At 43.6% G+C, this 18934-nt stretch overlaps 1 protein-coding gene across 12 annotated transcripts in view; it reads right to left on the minus strand.

The window, feature by feature from the left end:
- The window catches only part of FBRSL1 (fibrosin like 1), an 843044-nt gene that overhangs the window by 84099 nt on the left and 740011 nt on the right, over positions 1-18934 (minus strand). For all 12 annotated transcript variants that reach the window (XM_060785676.2, XM_060785678.2, XM_060785683.2 and 9 more), the window contains exon 6: positions 5468-5513. In XM_060785676.2, the coding sequence (XP_060641659.2) occupies positions 5468-5513 (46 nt within the window). The remainder of the gene's footprint in view (positions 1-5467; positions 5514-18934) is intronic.

Below are 18934 nucleotides of genomic sequence, written 5' to 3' on the forward strand. Positions count from 1 at the left end.
CTGGATCCTGTTCCTCCCTGTTTGTTCAGGTAGTACATTGCTACCACATTGTCCGTTTGGATCTGGACCATCTGACCTTGCAGGAGGGGGAGAAAAGCTCTGAGAGCCTTGAAAATGGCTAAGAGTTCGAGGTAGTTTATGTGATGACCCTTCTCCTGTGTTGACCAGACATCCTGTATGGAGAATTGACCCGTATGAGCGCCCCAGGCGAAGGTCGATGACGGCTGTCGCGGATGAAACGGAAGTCCGACACAAACGTTTCTGTGGCTCATCCACCAACTCAGGGACTGCCAAACCTTCACCGGCAATCTTCAAAACCTTGAGGTCGGAATCTCGTTGGGGGTTGAAATTGTCGAGAAACCACCTCTGGAGGGGGCGCATCTTCAGTCTGGCTAATGGTGTGACCATTACCGTCGAGGCGATGTGGCCCTGGAGGACTTGGACATATCGTGCTCTTATCCTTGTGGAGGCTCTGCAATGGGTGATCTCGTGTTGCAAGGCCAAGTATCTGACTTTTGGTAAGGAGACTGTCTCTGATGTGGAGTCGAACTTGGCCCCGATAAATTTTATTGATCTCGCCGGGGTGAGAAGAGATTTCTCGGCATTGAGTTGGAGGCTGAGGTCTTCGAGGAGATTGAGGGTAAAGGCAATTTGTGACCGGAGAAGATCTGGCGATGACGAGGCCAGGAGCCAGTCATCTAGGTATGGAAAAACCAGGATTTTTCATCTCCTTAAGTATGCCGCGACTACCGACATGCACTTTGTGAATGTCCTTGGGGCCATGCCGAAGCCGAATGGAAGTACTGTGAAGGAATAAGTCTGTTGTCCTATTTTGAAGGACAGAAAACGTCTGTGGGACTTTCGGGGGGACAAATGGAAATAGGCATCCCTTAAGTCTATCGATGTGAAGAAGTCGTTTCGATACAGCATGGGAGTTATCGACGATACCGTATCCATTCTGAACTTTGTTACTTGGACAAACTTGTTTAGTGCCCTGAGGTCGAGGATGGGGCGAAGGGAGCTGTCGGGCTTCGGTACCATGAAGTACCTTGAGAAAAAGGCTCGATTGTCCAAATGAGATGGAGATTTTTGGATTGCCCCTTTTTGGAGAAGAGCGTCGACTTCTGCCAATATAGGTGGTGAAGGGTCTGTCCGGACGACACGGCCCGTGGGAGGCAGTTCTTTGAACTGTAAGGCATAACCGTCTTTGACAACTCGTAGCACCCACGCATCTGACGTGATGCGTCGCCACGCATGTATGAACTGGGTGAGGCGGTCTCCGAATTGGGGAAGCAGCCGGTCCGAGATCGTAAGTTCTCTGGGGTGTCGAAGGCTGAGTAGCTAGCGACTCTTCGTAGAGAAGAACCTTGAGGCGCGCTGCCCTATTCTTTCTCAACTGGGCCGTCAGCGCCTGGCAATGTTTGCAGGTCAAAGTGTTGTGGGCCTCTCCGAGGCAACGGAGGCACTTCGAGTGTTTGTCCAAATCAGGAATCTTTCTCGGACATTGAATGCAATGCTTGAAGCGCGTGGTTGACATAATCAGGGAACTTTCTGAGCGAGCTGTGCGGCGGAAAAACAGGAACTACCGGGAGTGTGCGCGGGGTGCCTTTTATGCCCTGCTGGGTGGCTGGGCGGGGTTACCACCAAAACTTAAAAGTTTCAACTTGGGAAGTTTTCTGTTGGAGCCTGCGCAGGTGCAGATACTCCATATGTGTGCATTCACAGAGGCCACGAAGAAAAAAGTTGTTGTTCTTGTTAAGTGTATAAACTCAAAACTCTCAGTTTGTTTTGAATGCCCCTCATATTAAATATTGGAGTGGTTTGCTGATTCATTAACACATACATCCTGGCTTTCCTGAACAGAGGCCAGACGTAGGCGCCACGGAGTAATAGTAATAGGGCACAGATTAGCTTCATAACTAAGCAGGAGTCTGAACTCGAGACTTTGATACCCAGTACTAACTAACTAAGGTTCGAATCCGGGGAGAGGCGGATGAGTTCCCTTTATCAGCTCCAGCTCCTCATGCAGGGACATGAGAGAAGCCTCCCACAAGGATGATAAAACATCAAAACATCCAGGTGTCCCCTGGGCAACGTCCTTGCAGACAGCAAATTCTCTCACACCAGAAGCGACTTGCAGTTTCTCAAGCTGCTTCTGACACGACAAAAAAAAAAGGGGGGGGGGTTGAAATCCCATGTTTATGTGAACCGTCCAAGGACCCTACAAAATTTGAAGACCAACATCTAGGAAGAAATTGCCAACATAACGCCTGCTATGCTGGCAAGAGTCATGATAAACACCAGAAATCGGTTTACTCAGTGTATGGAGAATGGAGAATGGGGGACGTCACCTACCTAATTTGATCTTCAAAACTACATAAAACAAAACTTTAGGTATGCGGCTACATTATAATTTTTTTCTGATTCATACAATGGGTTTTATTAAGTTTTGAAAAAAGGAAGCTATGCTGCTACACCCTGTACAATGCTGATTGTAACTAGGAAATTATTATGGACATCTGTTTATTGTACTGGAGCAACTGATCAGTCAACACAGTTCTTGGACCATTAATAAGGCCACCTCAAGGATGGCTCCTATATATGCAGTCTGAATTTTAGACAAAGTGCTGGAAGAGGTGCTAATGATAATGGATTTTTTATTTAACAGTTTAGTTTACTTTTCATTTGTATAAACCAAGCTCCAGCAAGACCTACCCCTTTTCTGGCCACAAGGAAATCTCATTTGCCAGCGCAGCTACTGTGTCCCCATAAAATCCCTCCGTTCAAAGCCTCTGAGGATCGCCTCATTTATTTCCCCAGACAAGACAGAAGGTTGCAGAGCACTGTGCATGTAGAGAGCAGTTCCCCCGGTGTCAGTTTCCACTTCACTGGGAGCCTTCCGGGAGCCAGGTGAAGTAACCATCCATTTCCCAAACCCTCCCACACCCCCAGCCTTTCTTAAAATAACAAGGTATCCATTCTAAAACAGCATGCCCTATCTCTGGAGGTTTTGCATTTCTAGTTTTTAAAATGATTTACTATGACAGTTTAGCACAGCAGGAAAGGAAGGGGGGGGGGGGCTGGAAAAACGTGTCCCCTTAAGGCAACAAAATTATGCAGCACTGATCTCCAAAGAACAAGGTCTCTTTTCTGGATCAGACAAGCTAGTCAAAACCGCCAAAGCTTCTCTGAACAAGAAGTCTCCCCGTGCTGGCCTGAGGCGCTGCTCTGTGGCCAAGAGCAGAAAATAAAAGACAATGAAATAATAGACAAGGCTGAGCGGGTGGTGGTGGTTGGGGGGGGGGGGGACTGCAAGCTGTTAGCCCACCAGGACAAGCAGTTGTGGAGAATACCACTGTTGACAATTATGGGAAGCTTGCTGAGGAAATGTAATTTCTGTTCAACAAAGATTTGAGATGACACCTAGCAGGCCAGGTAGTGGGGATATGTTGTTTTTTTTTTAAAAAAACAAAACAAACACAGGCAATTTTAAGCTCCTAGTATTCTGTAGAGCGGGCCTGACCTGGATAAAGGATGCCTGCCAAGCTCTGTGCTAGAGGCAGGGTCCTTCAGAAGGACCATGGGCCACATTTCTGCCCCTGGTATGCTCCCAGAGCTGCCCAAGTCTGTGGATGGAAAGTACATGAGAAGCTTTGTTGTTGTTTTGTCCAGAACATAAAATCAAGCCTACTATTACTGCTGGTAAGAACAGTAACCAGCTCCCACTCTGTACTGCTTTGCAGTCAGAGTCCATGTATTAAAATATCTGTTCATTGCCCAGGAGGCCTTCTCAGGCTACCTTTACACTGCCATAATGCAATGTAGCTGTTGCATTAGCCTGAAGTATTCAAACAATGCACCAAGGCTAATGTATTTTAACCTGGGACAGGCTTTTTACAATGGCATCTTCCTCTTCCTTTTCTCCTTCTTCTATAAAGCATTTTAACTGCATTATATTGCAATATAGATCCATCCTCAGACAGTCTATCTTTCCTATGTCCCTTTCTCTATTTCTGTCTGAAAGACAAACCTTTTCTCTTCAAGGCAGTTTGGAACTGCATTATATGGCGGTGTAGATCCTATGTGTGACAAAAGTGGGTGTCAAAACCAATAGTTTTTTTCTTATTTGTTTATTGATGGATTTGCCAGGAGGATGTCTTGTAACAGCCTCAACAGGAAATGCCTCCCTCTCTTTGCACCAGGAGGCCTTCTATAGTGAGAAAAATCATAGTACCTCATGACAACAGTGGTTCTTCAGCACTTCTGAGAAGGACTACAACACATTTACATTTAAAGTACTGCTTTCTGGCTAGGAGCAAGTCTGGGGTAGGAAAGATGTGTGCGTATGTTTGAAGAGTCTTTTGAGCCAAGGTCCTTTGGCAGTTCGGACTGCCAAAGTCACACTGGAACAGGCCACCTCCCGAGATTTGTCTGCTGGCAGCCTATTCTATGGATATGCTTTATTTCAAGATTGTTTCCTTGAAAAACCCATTTCACTATGACACAGAAATTACAGAACTTTTAAACGTTCTGGGTTGGATTCTGATCCAACGATAATCAGAGCAGACATAATTAAAGGAAATATGTTCACTATTATCAACGAGTCTTATTAACAAATTATCTCCAATTCTATAGCCAATCTGTGTATTTATTAATCAGTTGATTACACAAGGACTAGTTTTTATCAATATATGTGTCCCTTTATGTAAAATATGTTATTTGGGATCTTAAATAAGCAGCTGTCTGCAACATGAGGCACAATCACACTTGGCCAGGTTTACTTGGAAGCATGTTCTAGGGTGCTCCATGTGGTTTACAATGAAATAGAGCCAAAAAGATCATCTTACAACAAAATGAAATCCATGAAAATGCCAGCAGTTAAAACATCATTAAAATCAGGACTCTATGTACCTATCTCTTCCTGTATCTTTGCTTTTTCACTCTCCTTTAAAAATATTGAAAAGTTAAAGCTTTTGCTCCCAAAAACTGCTTAGCAGTAACCATGTTGGCTGAGGGATTATGGAAGCTGTCATCTACAAAATAATTTCTAAAAATCAGTTCTTTAAAAAGTGGAAGGAAGAAGGGAGAGAGAAAGAAACTTGGATGTTGACCTTAAGCCAGAGCATAATCCACTTAATGATCTTAACACCATTGAAGTAAGCAGGCAAAAAAGGCAAATACAAACCCCACCAGATGGCTGGCTATTGGCCCTAATGCGCTGTATAGAAAAAGGAATAATTAGATCAGAGGAAAGGGAGGAGTTCCTTCTCCATGCTAGGAAGGTAACAGACACATGCTCCAGGGCAGGCTGGATAACCCAGGCCCTAAGCCTTTTCCTGACCAATGGTGCTGGGTGGTTGACGGATGAGACATTTTGTACTTTCATGCCCCAGAAAGAAGCCTTCAAATGAACAGCAAGAAGCCCCAAGGAAATGTCAGGAAATTATGTTCCTTCAAAATTACCTACCTTTCGTTGCTGCTGGGGAAAAGAGCCTCTCTGAGCCTTCCGAAGCCTGGAAAAGAACAAAAGAGAAAAGAAGATTGAGTTAAATGAGTGCTTGGTTTATCCCCATAGGCAATAACAAAAGGAGTCAGCCTGAGGTTGAAGCCTGTAGTTATGTCTTACACCTGGAGGGTGCAATGTTGGGCCATGGACAGAGAAGATAGGTAAAGAGGGGGCCATGAACTCAGTGTCCCCCCGCCCTCCACTTTTTGAGGCATCCACAGTATGCCAGAGTGGTGTTCGCCTGTCTTTCTGTTTTATGCCCTCCCCACACCCCAGAATGTGCAAATTGGCCATCTAGGTAATGTCATAACAATTTCACAGCTTCTCACTGAGACAGAAGACCTTCTAAGTGAGGGCAGAACGGTTGGGGTTGTAGCCCTCCAAAGAGTCCAGCTTCATTGCAGGCCTCCTCAGCCTGTCCCCATAACAACACAACTCTGGGATGAGCTGATTAAGTAAAGAGGCTTCCCTCCTGTTTATACTCAGGCTGCCACTGTGCTTTTTGAACTTCATCATCCCTGCGGTATGTCTGCTCTTGGAAGTAGTTAAGAAATCCAATTAACCTAAACCTTGTAAACAGCTTCATGGTAATCAGGGGCTGATCACAACATTGACTGTAGAAGACGAAGAAGCCATGTGCACAACATTTCCTTATATCAGCTCTATCCATGTTTCAACTCCTCCTCTATGAGTCCAAACAAGAGAAAACCCAGCAAAATGAATGGGACTTGGGAGGAATGCTTCATCAATTAAATGCTCAGTTTAGTCAATTAACTCACTGAAAATCTACTTCCAATTAATTGGACAGCAGATTTTAATTATTTTTAACACCAGGGCTTATTAAAAACTCCAAACTGTACATTGCTTTCCTTTAAAAAGGCATTCCCTTATGTGCAGACCATGGGGAATGCCTCCCCAAGGGTGTCTGCACTGTAGATTGAATGCAGTTTGACACCACTTGAACTGCCCTGGCTCCATGCAATGGGAATCTGGTAATTGTGGGTTTTTTAAATTAACAATTTTATTACATTTCTATTCCATTTCATTACAAAATACAATAACTGAAATTCATATATTTCTTTCTTCTCATTTCTCCTGTTGTGCTCCCCATCTCCTGAGTCCTTCTTTCAAGAATAGGGCTCCACAGTCACCTACAGACCCACCGCCAGAACACCAAACTTGGAGGATCATCATCCTCGGACTACGAGGGATTGCCTAAGTAAGTAAGTAAGTAAGTAAGTGAAAGGGGTGTCATGCTGAATTCATTTTACAGTGTAGATGCATCCTAAGACTATGTACTCTGCTATATATGCATTCATCATGTAAAAGAAAACGTATTTACTTAGAATCATTACTTTTTACTCAGATGGAAATTTGTAAAATGTAATAGCCTAATCAATCAACTAGCTCTTGTATGATTAACGGAGTAGGATGTCCTTAACTGGATGACAATCTCTCTTATAGAACTTAAAGAACTTAAAGAACTTTTGCAATTATTCCAAATGTTGCATTCCAAGGCCTACAACAGAGCAGCCTATAGATAGATGAAGACTTTTTTCCTAATACCATTGAAAATGTAAATGACATATTTCTCAGAAAACAGACGTTTCACAAACAAGCAGGATTCATTATTTATACAAGAACATAAACATGGGAGGCACATATAGAGTGATAACAAAAACATATTTCTTCAGATGTATATTCCACTGTATTCATGTATTCATTAGATCCCCCACTGTAGGTATGTTTAGGATTCCTGCCTGTGTATCTAACATAAACTCTTTTATTTAGAAAAAATATAATTAAATTTATGGCTGAACCAGATTAGTTTTTTCCCCAATCTCATGGATATTATTTTGCCCCTCTTTCAGAAGTTTGCATGATTTGAATTGTGCTGCAACACATTGGGTTTCCAAGCCAGATATTCAGGAAGCAAAATAAACCCCAGAGAAACATAAGCAGACTTGTTACAATCCTAGGCCCTGACCCAAAAGGATCAGCAGAATGAATAGGAGCTTTTTCTTTCCAGATTCAATGGTCTTTGGACTGTGCCTTTTATGGGTAGCACAGAAAAGGCGAGCATTTTCGAAAAGAGTGATTTTCTTGCTACAAGAGGTTATGTGTTGCAGACTGTTGCTGAACGTGACTACATATTTTAACAAAGGAAAAGAAAAGGGGGAAACAAGCTCTGGATGAAGATGGAACTCATATTATAAAGAAATGTTGGGTCAAGTGTTTGCCGCAAAGGTTGTCTCAGGTCACAGAATAAAATATCGCCACAAATGGATTTATCTAATATAGATCTTGATATACCCTGCTCCCCCCTCATATATTGACACTCAAGACAGCTTACAAAATATTAAAACAAACATAAATTAAAATACATATACATTGATAAAATGTTGAGCTAAAGGTATTGTTATTATTATATTATTATTCTTATTATTGGAAACCACTATTTATTTATTTATTTATTTGGGGTGCTTCTACCCTGCCCTTCTCAACCCCCTAGGGGGGGACTCAGGGCGGCTTACAAAAGACACAATTCAATGCCCAACAATTCACAAAATACAATATACAAAATTACAATATAACATCAACAATTATAACTAATTAAAACAATCCAACAATACAGTCGCAGCAATAAAATCATATTGTGGTCAATGTTCGCCAGTTCATAAATCCATGATCCGTCTAGCATCGTCATTGTCCTTTCCTACTCTGGTCGTCATTTGTCCAACTGCCAGTTTACCCGAAGGCCTCGTCTCACATCCAGGTTTTTAGCTTCCTTCTGAAGGAGAGGAGGGATGTTGATGACCTAATCTCCCCGGGGAGTGCATTCCACAGGCGAGGGGCCACCACCGAGAAGGCCCTGTCCCTCGTCCCCACCAGTCTCACTTGTGATAAAGGTGGGGCCGAGAGCAGGGCCTCCCCAGAAGATCTTAAACTCCAAGGTGGGACGTAGAAGGAGATACGTTCGGACAGGTACGCTGGGCCGGAGCCGTAAAGGGTTTTGTAGGTCAAAACCAGCACTTTGAATTGTGCTCGGAACTGGATCGGCAGCCAGTGGAGCTGACACAGCAGGGGGGTGGTATGCTCCCTGTATGACGCTCTGGTGAGTAATCTAGCCGCCGCCCGTTGAAGTTTCCGAACAGTCTTCAAAGGCAACCCCACGTAGAGCGCATTGCAGTAATCTATTCAGGATGTAACAAGAGCGTGGACCATCGTGGCCAGATCCGACTTCCCAAGGTATGGGCGCAGCTAGCACACAAGTTTTAATTGTGCAAAAGCTCTCCCGGCCACCGCTGAGACCTGGAGTTCCAGGCTCAGCGATGAGTCTGTTTCTTTTTCTGCAGCTGCTTGTAATTATAACCTGTGAGAGACCACAGGGTAAGGATGGAGATAAAAAGAGGCCAAAGAATTTGACTTTGCTCGCAGACAACTATAGCAATGTCTACTTCAAGATGTTTTCGCTTGTATGTTTACTAATGATGCAGTTCGGCTCATGCAGAAAAATAGGCTCTTAGTCCTATACCCACCTTTATTGTATTAAATCTCTTCTCTAAGGCAGAAATCTTTTGTTGCTAGTAGAAACAACTACCAGAAGGAGTAACATTTTAAAATGATAAATATCCTCCCCAAATTATCAAATAATCGGTTGATCATAATTTCAGAATAATCCTGCTCTCAATCCAAACACCCAGAAATCCAAACTAAAATGTCAAATATGCTCTACAATCACAGAAAGAAGGCTACAATCTCGTTTCAGCTATAGTGACTTTCACCTACTGTGCTATGACAAAACCTAAAGTAATACAATAGCTATAAAACTCACATCAGCCCTAGTTGTCAAAGTGAAGGGTGAGGTATACTGGGAGCTGCATGCTATTGTTGCCCACATCTACACTAAACCATGCTTTAGCATCATAGGCAGAATAATAATAATAATAATAATAATAATAATAATACTTTATTTATATTCCACCATCTCTCCCCAAGGGGACTCAGAATGATGCACAGCAAGCCTTGAGCACCCACATTCTTCTTCTTGTGTACCTGAGATAAGGATTTTGGAAGCTTTCACTTCTGCTTTTAGTTGATTATGGTTAGTTTTGTGACAGAAGCTTTTGATAATAATAGTATTGTGAACTCATTCATGTTATCAGGAGCTTATGTTCAAACAAACAACAGGAGGATAAGCCAAAGTCAAGAGTCCACTATCAGAGATGCCCAAATTCAGGAGTCCTTGAAAGTCAAGCTGTAATAACAGAAGTACACATCACAAACAGTGAGATGTGAGCCAATGCCAAGATCCAAAGTCCAGGTAGCCGAAGTTAAGCCAGTTATGCAACATTGTCAAGTCAGGAACAAACAAAAGCCAAGGTCACAGTCCAGAGTAGTTCAAAAAGTAGCAGAGTCCGGTTCCAAGACAAGAAACAATGATGTTGTCTGCCACAACAAGACACCACATTGAGGGCCTTTTACTCCTAAGAGCTCAGATGTTGCTTGTTTAATCCTTGTTTCTCTGCTAATCTCTTAGAACTGTGACACTCTGCTCAATCTCCCCTAGCTCCAAAGGTGTGTGTGTGTGTGTGTGGGGGGGGGGGGGATTATATTTAACCTTTCTCTAGCCTGTTTCGATGCGCTTGCCTCCCCCTTTCTTCTGGGGAGTGACTGCTTTAGCTGCTAAATTATGGTTTAGCCATCTTCTCTAAGTCATTGAAGTTTAGGATATCTTCATTGAAAAAAAGACACACCGAGGGAAGGTAAGTGAATTGTACACAAAAATGGGAAACAAATGTACACATATCTTTAGCAGTGGCTGAGTGAGTCTGGGACTGCTGAGAGCTCACTATTGAAGCTGGAAGTTGTGTTTTTTGAAACTATCCATTGTTAAAAATTAAGCAAAGTTTGTTATTCCACAAAATACAGTAAACAATAGTTGACACACACGAGGTTCTAAACTTCTCTTCCTGACTACAGAACAAGAGGAATGGAAGTTTGTTGCAGGTATTTCTTCTTGGGCACAAGTTCAGCTGCTGAATTACGGCTTAGCCATTTTCTCTAAGTCATTGAAGTTTAAGATATCTTCACTGAAAAAAAGATACACTGAGGGAAGTTAAGTGAACTGTACACAAAATGGGAAACAAATATGTATCTATTATGCAAAAAAACATGATTACAGAGAAAGATGCCATACATTAAAAAAATTAAATTGAACAGTGTGCTCTGTGCAATTTTCTCTCTACTTTTTCTGCCATTTGTTTATGTCTGCTCTGTAGGGAGGCCAAAGAGGAACATGAAGAAACACAATTAGTGCTTTCTGTAAAAACCCCAAGACACACAAGACAACCCCCCACCCCCCGCTCTGCATGTATGTGTGTCCTCCTGACATTGGACTAGTCTTTCCTGAAGACTGACCGAAATGTCTGCCTCAGACAGTAGTTTTATGTGTTCTCAAAAGCCACTAAGTTGTCAGCAATATAATTAATTATTTTCTAGTGAGGAAGGCATTTGGATTCTCTACCTTGGGCACAAAAATGCCCGCACTTGCCCTGGCCGTGGCTAGAAGGCCACAACCCAAGGCCGGCACTTACTTTGGTGTGAACCCCAAGGAATACAAGGGGTCTTCCAATGTGCATGGGATTGAAATGAAACTTACAAAGCTTCACTTGCTGTTTCCTCAGCACCCACTGATTTTCTTTCACCAAATCAAGTCCCATGAAACAAAGCACAAGTCACGAAATGACTTTGCATATCCTCTAGTGTTTTGCTGCTTGTACAAGAGTGTTTTCTCCATCACTGGTTGATGCAGGATGACAAGTCCAGCCTACAGCTTTGCAACTGAAGGCACCTCTATTCTTACTTGTGCATTTGGTGTATGTCTTTTCCCTTGACTGCGCTTGCTTTTCATCCTATTTTGGATTTAGTGAACTCAGAGAAATATAAATTTTACTAAAGCTGTCACTCTGGTTAAAGGAGGAGAGGGGAATACCTCTTTCCAGCTTGTTTGTTAAGGCTTTACATTTTCTCCTCTTGCGAAAGAAAGGGCCAAATAGAAAGAACGATGTTCAAAGTTGCCAAACCACTACCATGATATATGGAAGCTGAATATGAACACACATGCACCACATTCAAACTTATTTTCCAAGGGGTAACCAAACTTTTCCTCTTTTCAAAGGTAATTTTTCAAATGGACCAACAGCTTCAATTCATTGCCTTTAATCCTACTTTCCCCTTGTGGCTATGTATTTTGCCTTGATTCATGTAGGATGACATCCACTTAGGCAGGTGATTCAGCTCTTGAACTGGACCCACATTTCTATCTATTTTAACTTCTTGAAAATGTAACACTTTACTGTGGCTGTTTGCCTCCCACACAGCAAATTAAATGCTGTCAGTGGTTGTTTTTTGTTTTGTTTTTGTTTTTTGTTTTTTTGGCTGCTTTTCAGCTCTCATCAGCAGGCTTTACACTTAAAGCAGTATATGCTTTAATAAGTCAAGGTGCAACTATGAACTAGGAAACTCATCCTGTTTTCCAGACACTACAATGTACTGCCTGAGGGCATGATACCTTTCTTCCAATTCAAGACAGTGAAGAGGTATGACCATGTGACAAGATTAACAAGTAAACCCAAAACAGTTGTTCTAAGGATGCCAAAAGGAAGGTTTCCCTCTTTCCTTTCACTCTACCTAAAATTGGTTGCAGTATCTCTACACTAAAAATCCCAGTTTTATAGATATTCTTTGCATACCTTGGACAAGAAAGCAATCAGTTAACTGGCATTGAAGGAATAATATGTCTCAATTCTGATCACCAGGGACAGACATGTCACTGGATCCCACCAACTGGATGTAATCTCCAGCCCAAGGGAAGGCTCACCTGTATAGAGGCTAACAGCAGCATCTGACACAGAGGCTAACTGCGATTTCCATTAATCCTTGTAAATGATTTCTACTGATCTATTGCCTTCTCCTCCCCTCCAGGAAAAGCTGCTCTGGGAGGAAAAGCTTTGGAACAAAGGTATGGCAGGAGGGAGCAAAGAAACACTTAACCCAGGGATGTAAGACCATTTTCAGTGAGGGTTACATCAGCCTTATGGTTTTCTTCAAAGGGCCGTTGAATCCATAGATGAAGAATCAATGGATACAGAGGGCCAACTATAATTTCTTTACATAGTGGTCTGTAGAAGGCAGTTTGCAAGGATTCTTGAGAGGATTTTCCCAGCAGAGGTTAGAAGGGAGATACCTCGATAGTTTCCGCAGTATGTTCTTTCTCCTTTTTTGAAGAGGGTGATGATGGTGGCATCCTTGTAATCTGCTGGGATTCTCTCGGTCACCCACACTTTTTCTATGAGCTGGTGGAGTTGTTGTGTCAGCTCTGGGCCTCCCTCTTTAAAGATTTCAGCAGGGATCCCATCAGTCCACTGGCTTTGTTATTTTTTTGTTGGCTGATGGCATTGTTGACTTTTTCCAAACTAGGCAGTGCTGCAAGCTCATCCCTGGTTTGTTGTGGGATTTGTGAGAGAACTTCTTTGGCCACATTGGAGCTGTGATTCAGGAGGCTTTGGTAGTGTTCTTTCCAACATAGTGCAATTGATTTTTTGTCCTTCAGAAGTTTGGTTCCATCTGATGAGCGTAGAGGCTTTACGCCATGGTTTCTTGGTCCATAGATGACCTTTATGGCTTTGAAAAACGCTTGCAAACCGTCTTCTACCTCTCTCAGAAGACACCCTCTCAGAATCCCAGAATGGCTTCCGCCCCTCCAGAGGAACAGTGGACATGATCTTCACTGCGCGACAGCTCCAAGAAAAATGCAGCGAACAAAATCAACCACTATACATGGCATTCATTGACCTTGCAAAGGCATTCAACAAAGTGAATCGTAGGGCTCTCTGGACCATCCTCCGGAAAATCGGGTGCCCTAACCAATTTGTGAACATCCTGCAGCTTCTCCATGATGACATGATGGCAACAGTCTTGGACAGCAGTGGCTCCCAAAGTGACCCATTTAAGGTGGAATCAGGTGTCAAACAGGGATGTGTTATTGCCCCAACTTTATTCTCCATCTTCATCGCTATGATACTTCATCTTGTCGACGGGAAACTTCCCACCAGAGTGGGAATCATCTATCGGACAGATGGCAAGCTCAGCAGACTGAAAGCCAAAACCAAGGTTATAACAACATCTGTTATAGAACTCCAGTATGCTGATGACAACGTCGTCTGTGTGCATTCAGAAGAAGACCTACAAGCCACGCTAAACACCTTCGCAGAAGCATACAAGAAGCTCGGCTTGTCATTGAACATCGAGAAAACCAAAGTCCTCTTTCAGCAGTCACCAGCCAATCCCTCTCCAATGCCAGAGATACAGCTTAATGGTGTAACATTAGAAAATGTGGACCATTTCCACTACCTTGACAGCCACCTCTCCACCAAAGTCAACATCGACACCGAAATACACCACCGCCTGAGCTCTGCGAGTGCAGCATTTTTCCGAATGAAGCAGAGCGTGTTTGAGGACCGGGACATCCATAGGGATACCAAGGTGCTTGTTTATAAAGCTATCGTCCTCCCAACCCTGCTGAATGCCTGCGAAACGTGGACTGTCTACAGACGTCACATGCAACTCCTAGAACGATTCCATCAGTGCTGCCTCCGGAAAATCCTGCAAATCTCTTGGGAAAACAAGCGGACAAATGTCATTGTGCTGGAAGAAGCAAAGACCACTAGCATTGAAGTGATAGTCCTCCGCCATCAACTCCGCTGGACCGGCCACGTTGTTCGGATGCCTGCTCTACTCTGAACTCAAGAACGGAAAACGGAATGTTGGCTGGCAGAAAAAGAGATTTAAAGATGGGCTCAAAATCAACCTTAAAAACTCTGCCATAGACACTGAGAACTGGGAAGCCCTGGCCTGTGAGCGCTCCAGCTGGAGGTCAGCTGTGACCAGCAGTGCTGCAGAATTTGAAGAGGCACAAATGAAGGGCGAAAGAGAGAAACGTGCCAAGAGGAAGGCGCGTCAAGCCAACCTCGACCGGGACTGCCTTCCACCTGGAAACCAATGGCCTCACTGTGGGAGACGATGCAGATCAAGAATAGGGCTCCACAGTCACCTACGGACCCACCCTGGAAGATTATCCTACTCGGACAACGAGGGATCCCCTAAGTAAAGTAAGTAAGTAAGTGGTCTGTATTCTAGTATAACCAAGTAGCAACAGTAAGAACAGACCATGGAACAACAGACTGGTTCGAGATCGGGAAAAGAGTACAGCAGGGCTGTATAGTCTCACCCTACCTATTCAACTTGTATGTAGAACACATCATGCAATGTGCTTGGTGAATCCAAGGCTGGAGTTAAAATTGCTGGAAGAAACATTAACAACCCTAGATATGCAGATGATACCACTTTGATGGCTGAAAGCAAGGAGGCGCTGAGGAAACTTATAACAAAGATGAAAGAAGAAAGTGCAAAAGCTGGGTTGTGGTTAAACATCAAAAAACGCAAGATTATGGCAACCAGACTGATTGATAACTCACAAATAGATGGGGAAAATGTGGAGGCAGTGATAGACTTCGAATTTCTAGGCGTGCAGATTACTGCAGATGCGGACTGCATTCAGGAAACCAGAAGATGTTTACTTCTTGGGAGGAGAGCAATGAGTAGAGACATCGCAATGGAGGTCCGCATAGTTAAAGCAATGGTATTCCACGTGAAACCCAAGGATACTTGGAGGGATTAGGGTGACCACATGCATCCTAGACCCCTGCCCATCCTGGCTTTTAAAGGAGGCCAGAGGAGGATTGACTGAGTGGGTAAAGGCAATATTCCAGCGAGTTTAAAACAAGCTGTGATAAACCCGCTGTTGAAAAAAACCATCGCTGGCCCCCACTCAATTCGTCAACTATTGGCCTGTTTCCAATCTTCCCTTTTTGGGCAAAGTCCTGGAACGTGTGGTGGCCTTGCAGCTCCAGGTATTTTCGGAAAACACAGATTATCTGGATCCAGCGCAGTCTGGATTTAGACTGGCCATGGAACCGAGACAGTCTTGGTCGCCTTAGTTGATGATCTACGCCGGGAGCTAGGCAGGGGAGTGTGTCCCTGTTAGTTCTGCTGGACCTCTCAGCGGCCTACGATACCATTGACCACGGTATCCTTCTGGGACACCTCACAGGAATGGGCCTTGGAGGTACTGTTTTACAGTGGCTCTGGTCCTTTCTGGAGGGTCGCACTCAGGAGGTGTTATTGGGGGACACCTGTTCAACCCCACAACCATTGTCTTGTGGGGTTCTGCAGGGTTCAATACTGTCTCCCATGTTGTTTAACATCTACATGAAGCCGCTGGGGGAGATCATCCGGAGTTTCGGGGTGCGGTGTCACCTGTACGCAGATGACGTCCAACTCTGTCACTCCTTCGCACCAGCAACTAAGGAGGCTGTTCAGGCCTTGAACTGGTGCTTTAGGGCTTTATAGGCTTTGTAATGATTGTATATTTATGCCATTGTTTTTAATTGTTTTAATTGTTTTTATGATGTTGAGCATTGAATTTTTGCTACTGTAAACCTCTTTAAGTTGTCCAAAGGACTGAGAAAAGCGGTATATAAATAGAGTAAATAAAAAACAACCGATGGATGCCAGAGTTGGACCATAAGGAAGGCTGAGCAAAGGAAGATAGACGCTTTTGAACTGTGGTGTTGGAAGAAAATTCTGAGAGTGCCTTGGATTGCAAGAAGATCAAACGAGTCCATACTCCAGGAAATCATGCCCAACTGCTCACTGGAGGGAAGGATATTAGAGGCAAAGATGAAGTACTTTGGTCACATAATTTTTTTTCCGTGTCAGGAGCGACTTGAGAAACTGCAAGTTGCTTCTGGTGTGAGAGAATTGGCCGTCCGCAAAAACATTGCCCAGGGGACGCCCGGATGTTTTGGTGTTTTACCATCCTTGTGGGAGGCTTCTCTCATGTTCCTGCATGGGGATCTGGAACTGACAGAGGGAACCCATCTGTGCTTTCCCTGGATTTGAACCGCCAACCTGTCCGTCTTCAGTCCTGCCAGCACAAAGGTTTAACCCACTGCGCCACCAGGGGTTCTGGCCACATAATGAGAAGACAGGAAAGCTTGGAGAAGATAATAATGGGGGGGGGGGGGGAGTTTGACACGTGTGGCTTAACCCTTCCCGAGTCTCACCATCATAACTCCAAATTACACCCTCCAACTTTTCTGGAATAAAAATGGCTACCAGGTTTTGGTCAGATGCTTTGGTCTATAATATGTAGCTCAGTTAAAGCATTTAGAGACATCCTCAGAATCTGACCATTGATTGTTCCAAAATGGCAGTGGCCAACTAGCTAAGGGAATGAAAGATTGTGTTTTCCCAATGCCTATGGCTTTGTTTAACTACTCAGGTCATCTGGAGCAATTCTCCACATTCTGCCATTTGCAGACTAATTTCAATTACATATGCGGTTCAGTGTAATGAAGAGCTGAGGCACAGAACATCTCACCTGGAGAAAGGGCATAGACCAGACTGTGGATATTTAGTTGTGCTCATGGGGCCTTTGGCTGAGTGGACGTTCTTCTTTATAGAGAAGTAACAAAAATCACATCACTCTACTAACTGCTTTTGCCAGAACTGTGTAGCTTGTAACTGACTCTTGTTTTTATGCAATATTTCACCCTGATGAGCAATGTTCAAAATTAGACAAGCAGAAATTAAAACAATTAATTAAAGGCAAGGAATGAAATGATTCTGCATAGTCCACAAAAAAAAAAAAGGGAAACCAAGAGCAACAGCAACAAAATGGAATCAAGAGCAAGGAGGATGAAAGGATGGAGCAAAGAAAGACAGAATGTCTCAGTTCTTGTGGGTTTTTTCGGGCTATATGGCCATGTTCTAGAGGCATTTCTCCTGACGTTTCGCCTGCATCTATGGCAAGCATCCTCAGAGGTGAGGTCTGCTGGAACTGGGAAAAAAGGGGGTTATATATCTGTGGAATGACCAGGGTGAGACAAAGGGCTTTTGTAAGTTGGGCTAGGTGTGAATCCATCACCATCACCCAAGTAAAAAAAGAAGCACCATTAAAGCCTTGGCAGACCGTGCAAAAAGAATCTGTGAACCCCACCTCCTCCAAGATGAACTGAACCACCTCAACTGGGCTCTACAGGCCAATGGATATTCCACCTCAGACATCAGAAGAGCTGCAAGACCAAGAACAAGCCACGAGAGTCGAGATGAAGATCCACCCAGAGGAAAAGTGTTCCTGCCATATATCAAGGGAACCACTGACCGCATAGGGAAGCTGATGAGGAAACACAACATACAAACCATCTACAAACCCACCAAGAAAATCCAACAAATGCTACGTTCAGCAAAGGACAAGAGGGATCCTCTCACCTCTGCAGGAGTCTACCGTATACCATGCAGCTGTGGACAAGTCTACATAGGGACCACCAAACGCAGCGCCCAAACAAGAATCCAGGAACATGAAAGGCACTGCAGACTACTCCAACCAGAGAAATCAGCCATAGCAGAGCACCTGATGAACCAACCTGGACACAGCATTTTATTTGAGAACACAAAAATGCTGGACCACTCTCACAACCACCATGCCAGACTACACAGAGAAGCCATCGAAATCCACAAACATGTGGACAATTTCAACAGAAAGGAAGAAACCATGAAAATGAACAAAATCTGGCTACCAGTAATAAAAAAAAATTCTAAAATTGCAACAGCAAAAACAGCAGAGAGAAAAACAGGCAGGGACATGTAATCACCTTGCAAGAAGAGTTTGCTCCAGGCACAGTCAGCCCATTGTATGCTAATCAAGGTGGTCAGTTGAAAGATTCACACCTAGCCCAACTTACAAAAGCCCTTTGTCTCACCCTGGTCATTCCACAGATATATAAACCCCTTTTTTCCCAGTTCCAGCAGACCTCACCTCTGAGGATGCTTGCCATAGATGCAGGCGAAACGTCAGGAGAAATGCCTCTAGAACATGGCCATATTGCCCGAAAAAACCCACAAGAACTGAGTGATTCCAGCCATGAAAGCCTTGAACAATACAAAGACAGAATGATTTTTGAAAGAAAGAGGGAAATTTTAAATAATGCTAGAAGGAAGGATGGGAAAATATTGCAATAGGAAGGAAGGACATCATTGTCTATGACTGTCTTCAGCCCAAAGGATGGGAAGTCACTGCAATGGGAAGGGGGAAAGGCATCACTAGGAACAATTACTCTACTGATGTTAGGAAATATTGTTTTAAAAGGCCTGTTGTTGTTCATTCGTTCAGTCGTCTCCGACTCTTCGTGACCTCATGGACCAACCCTTAAAAGACCTATGTTTATGCATATATGTCTTGATTTTATTGCTTTTTTGATAAATATGCAAACTTAAAAGAAAAAAATATTTTAGAAGAGAATA

This window comes from Anolis sagrei, chromosome X (assembly GCF_037176765.1).
Source record: "Anolis sagrei isolate rAnoSag1 chromosome X, rAnoSag1.mat, whole genome shotgun sequence".
NCBI classification, from domain to species: Eukaryota; Metazoa; Chordata; class Lepidosauria; order Squamata; family Dactyloidae; genus Anolis; species Anolis sagrei.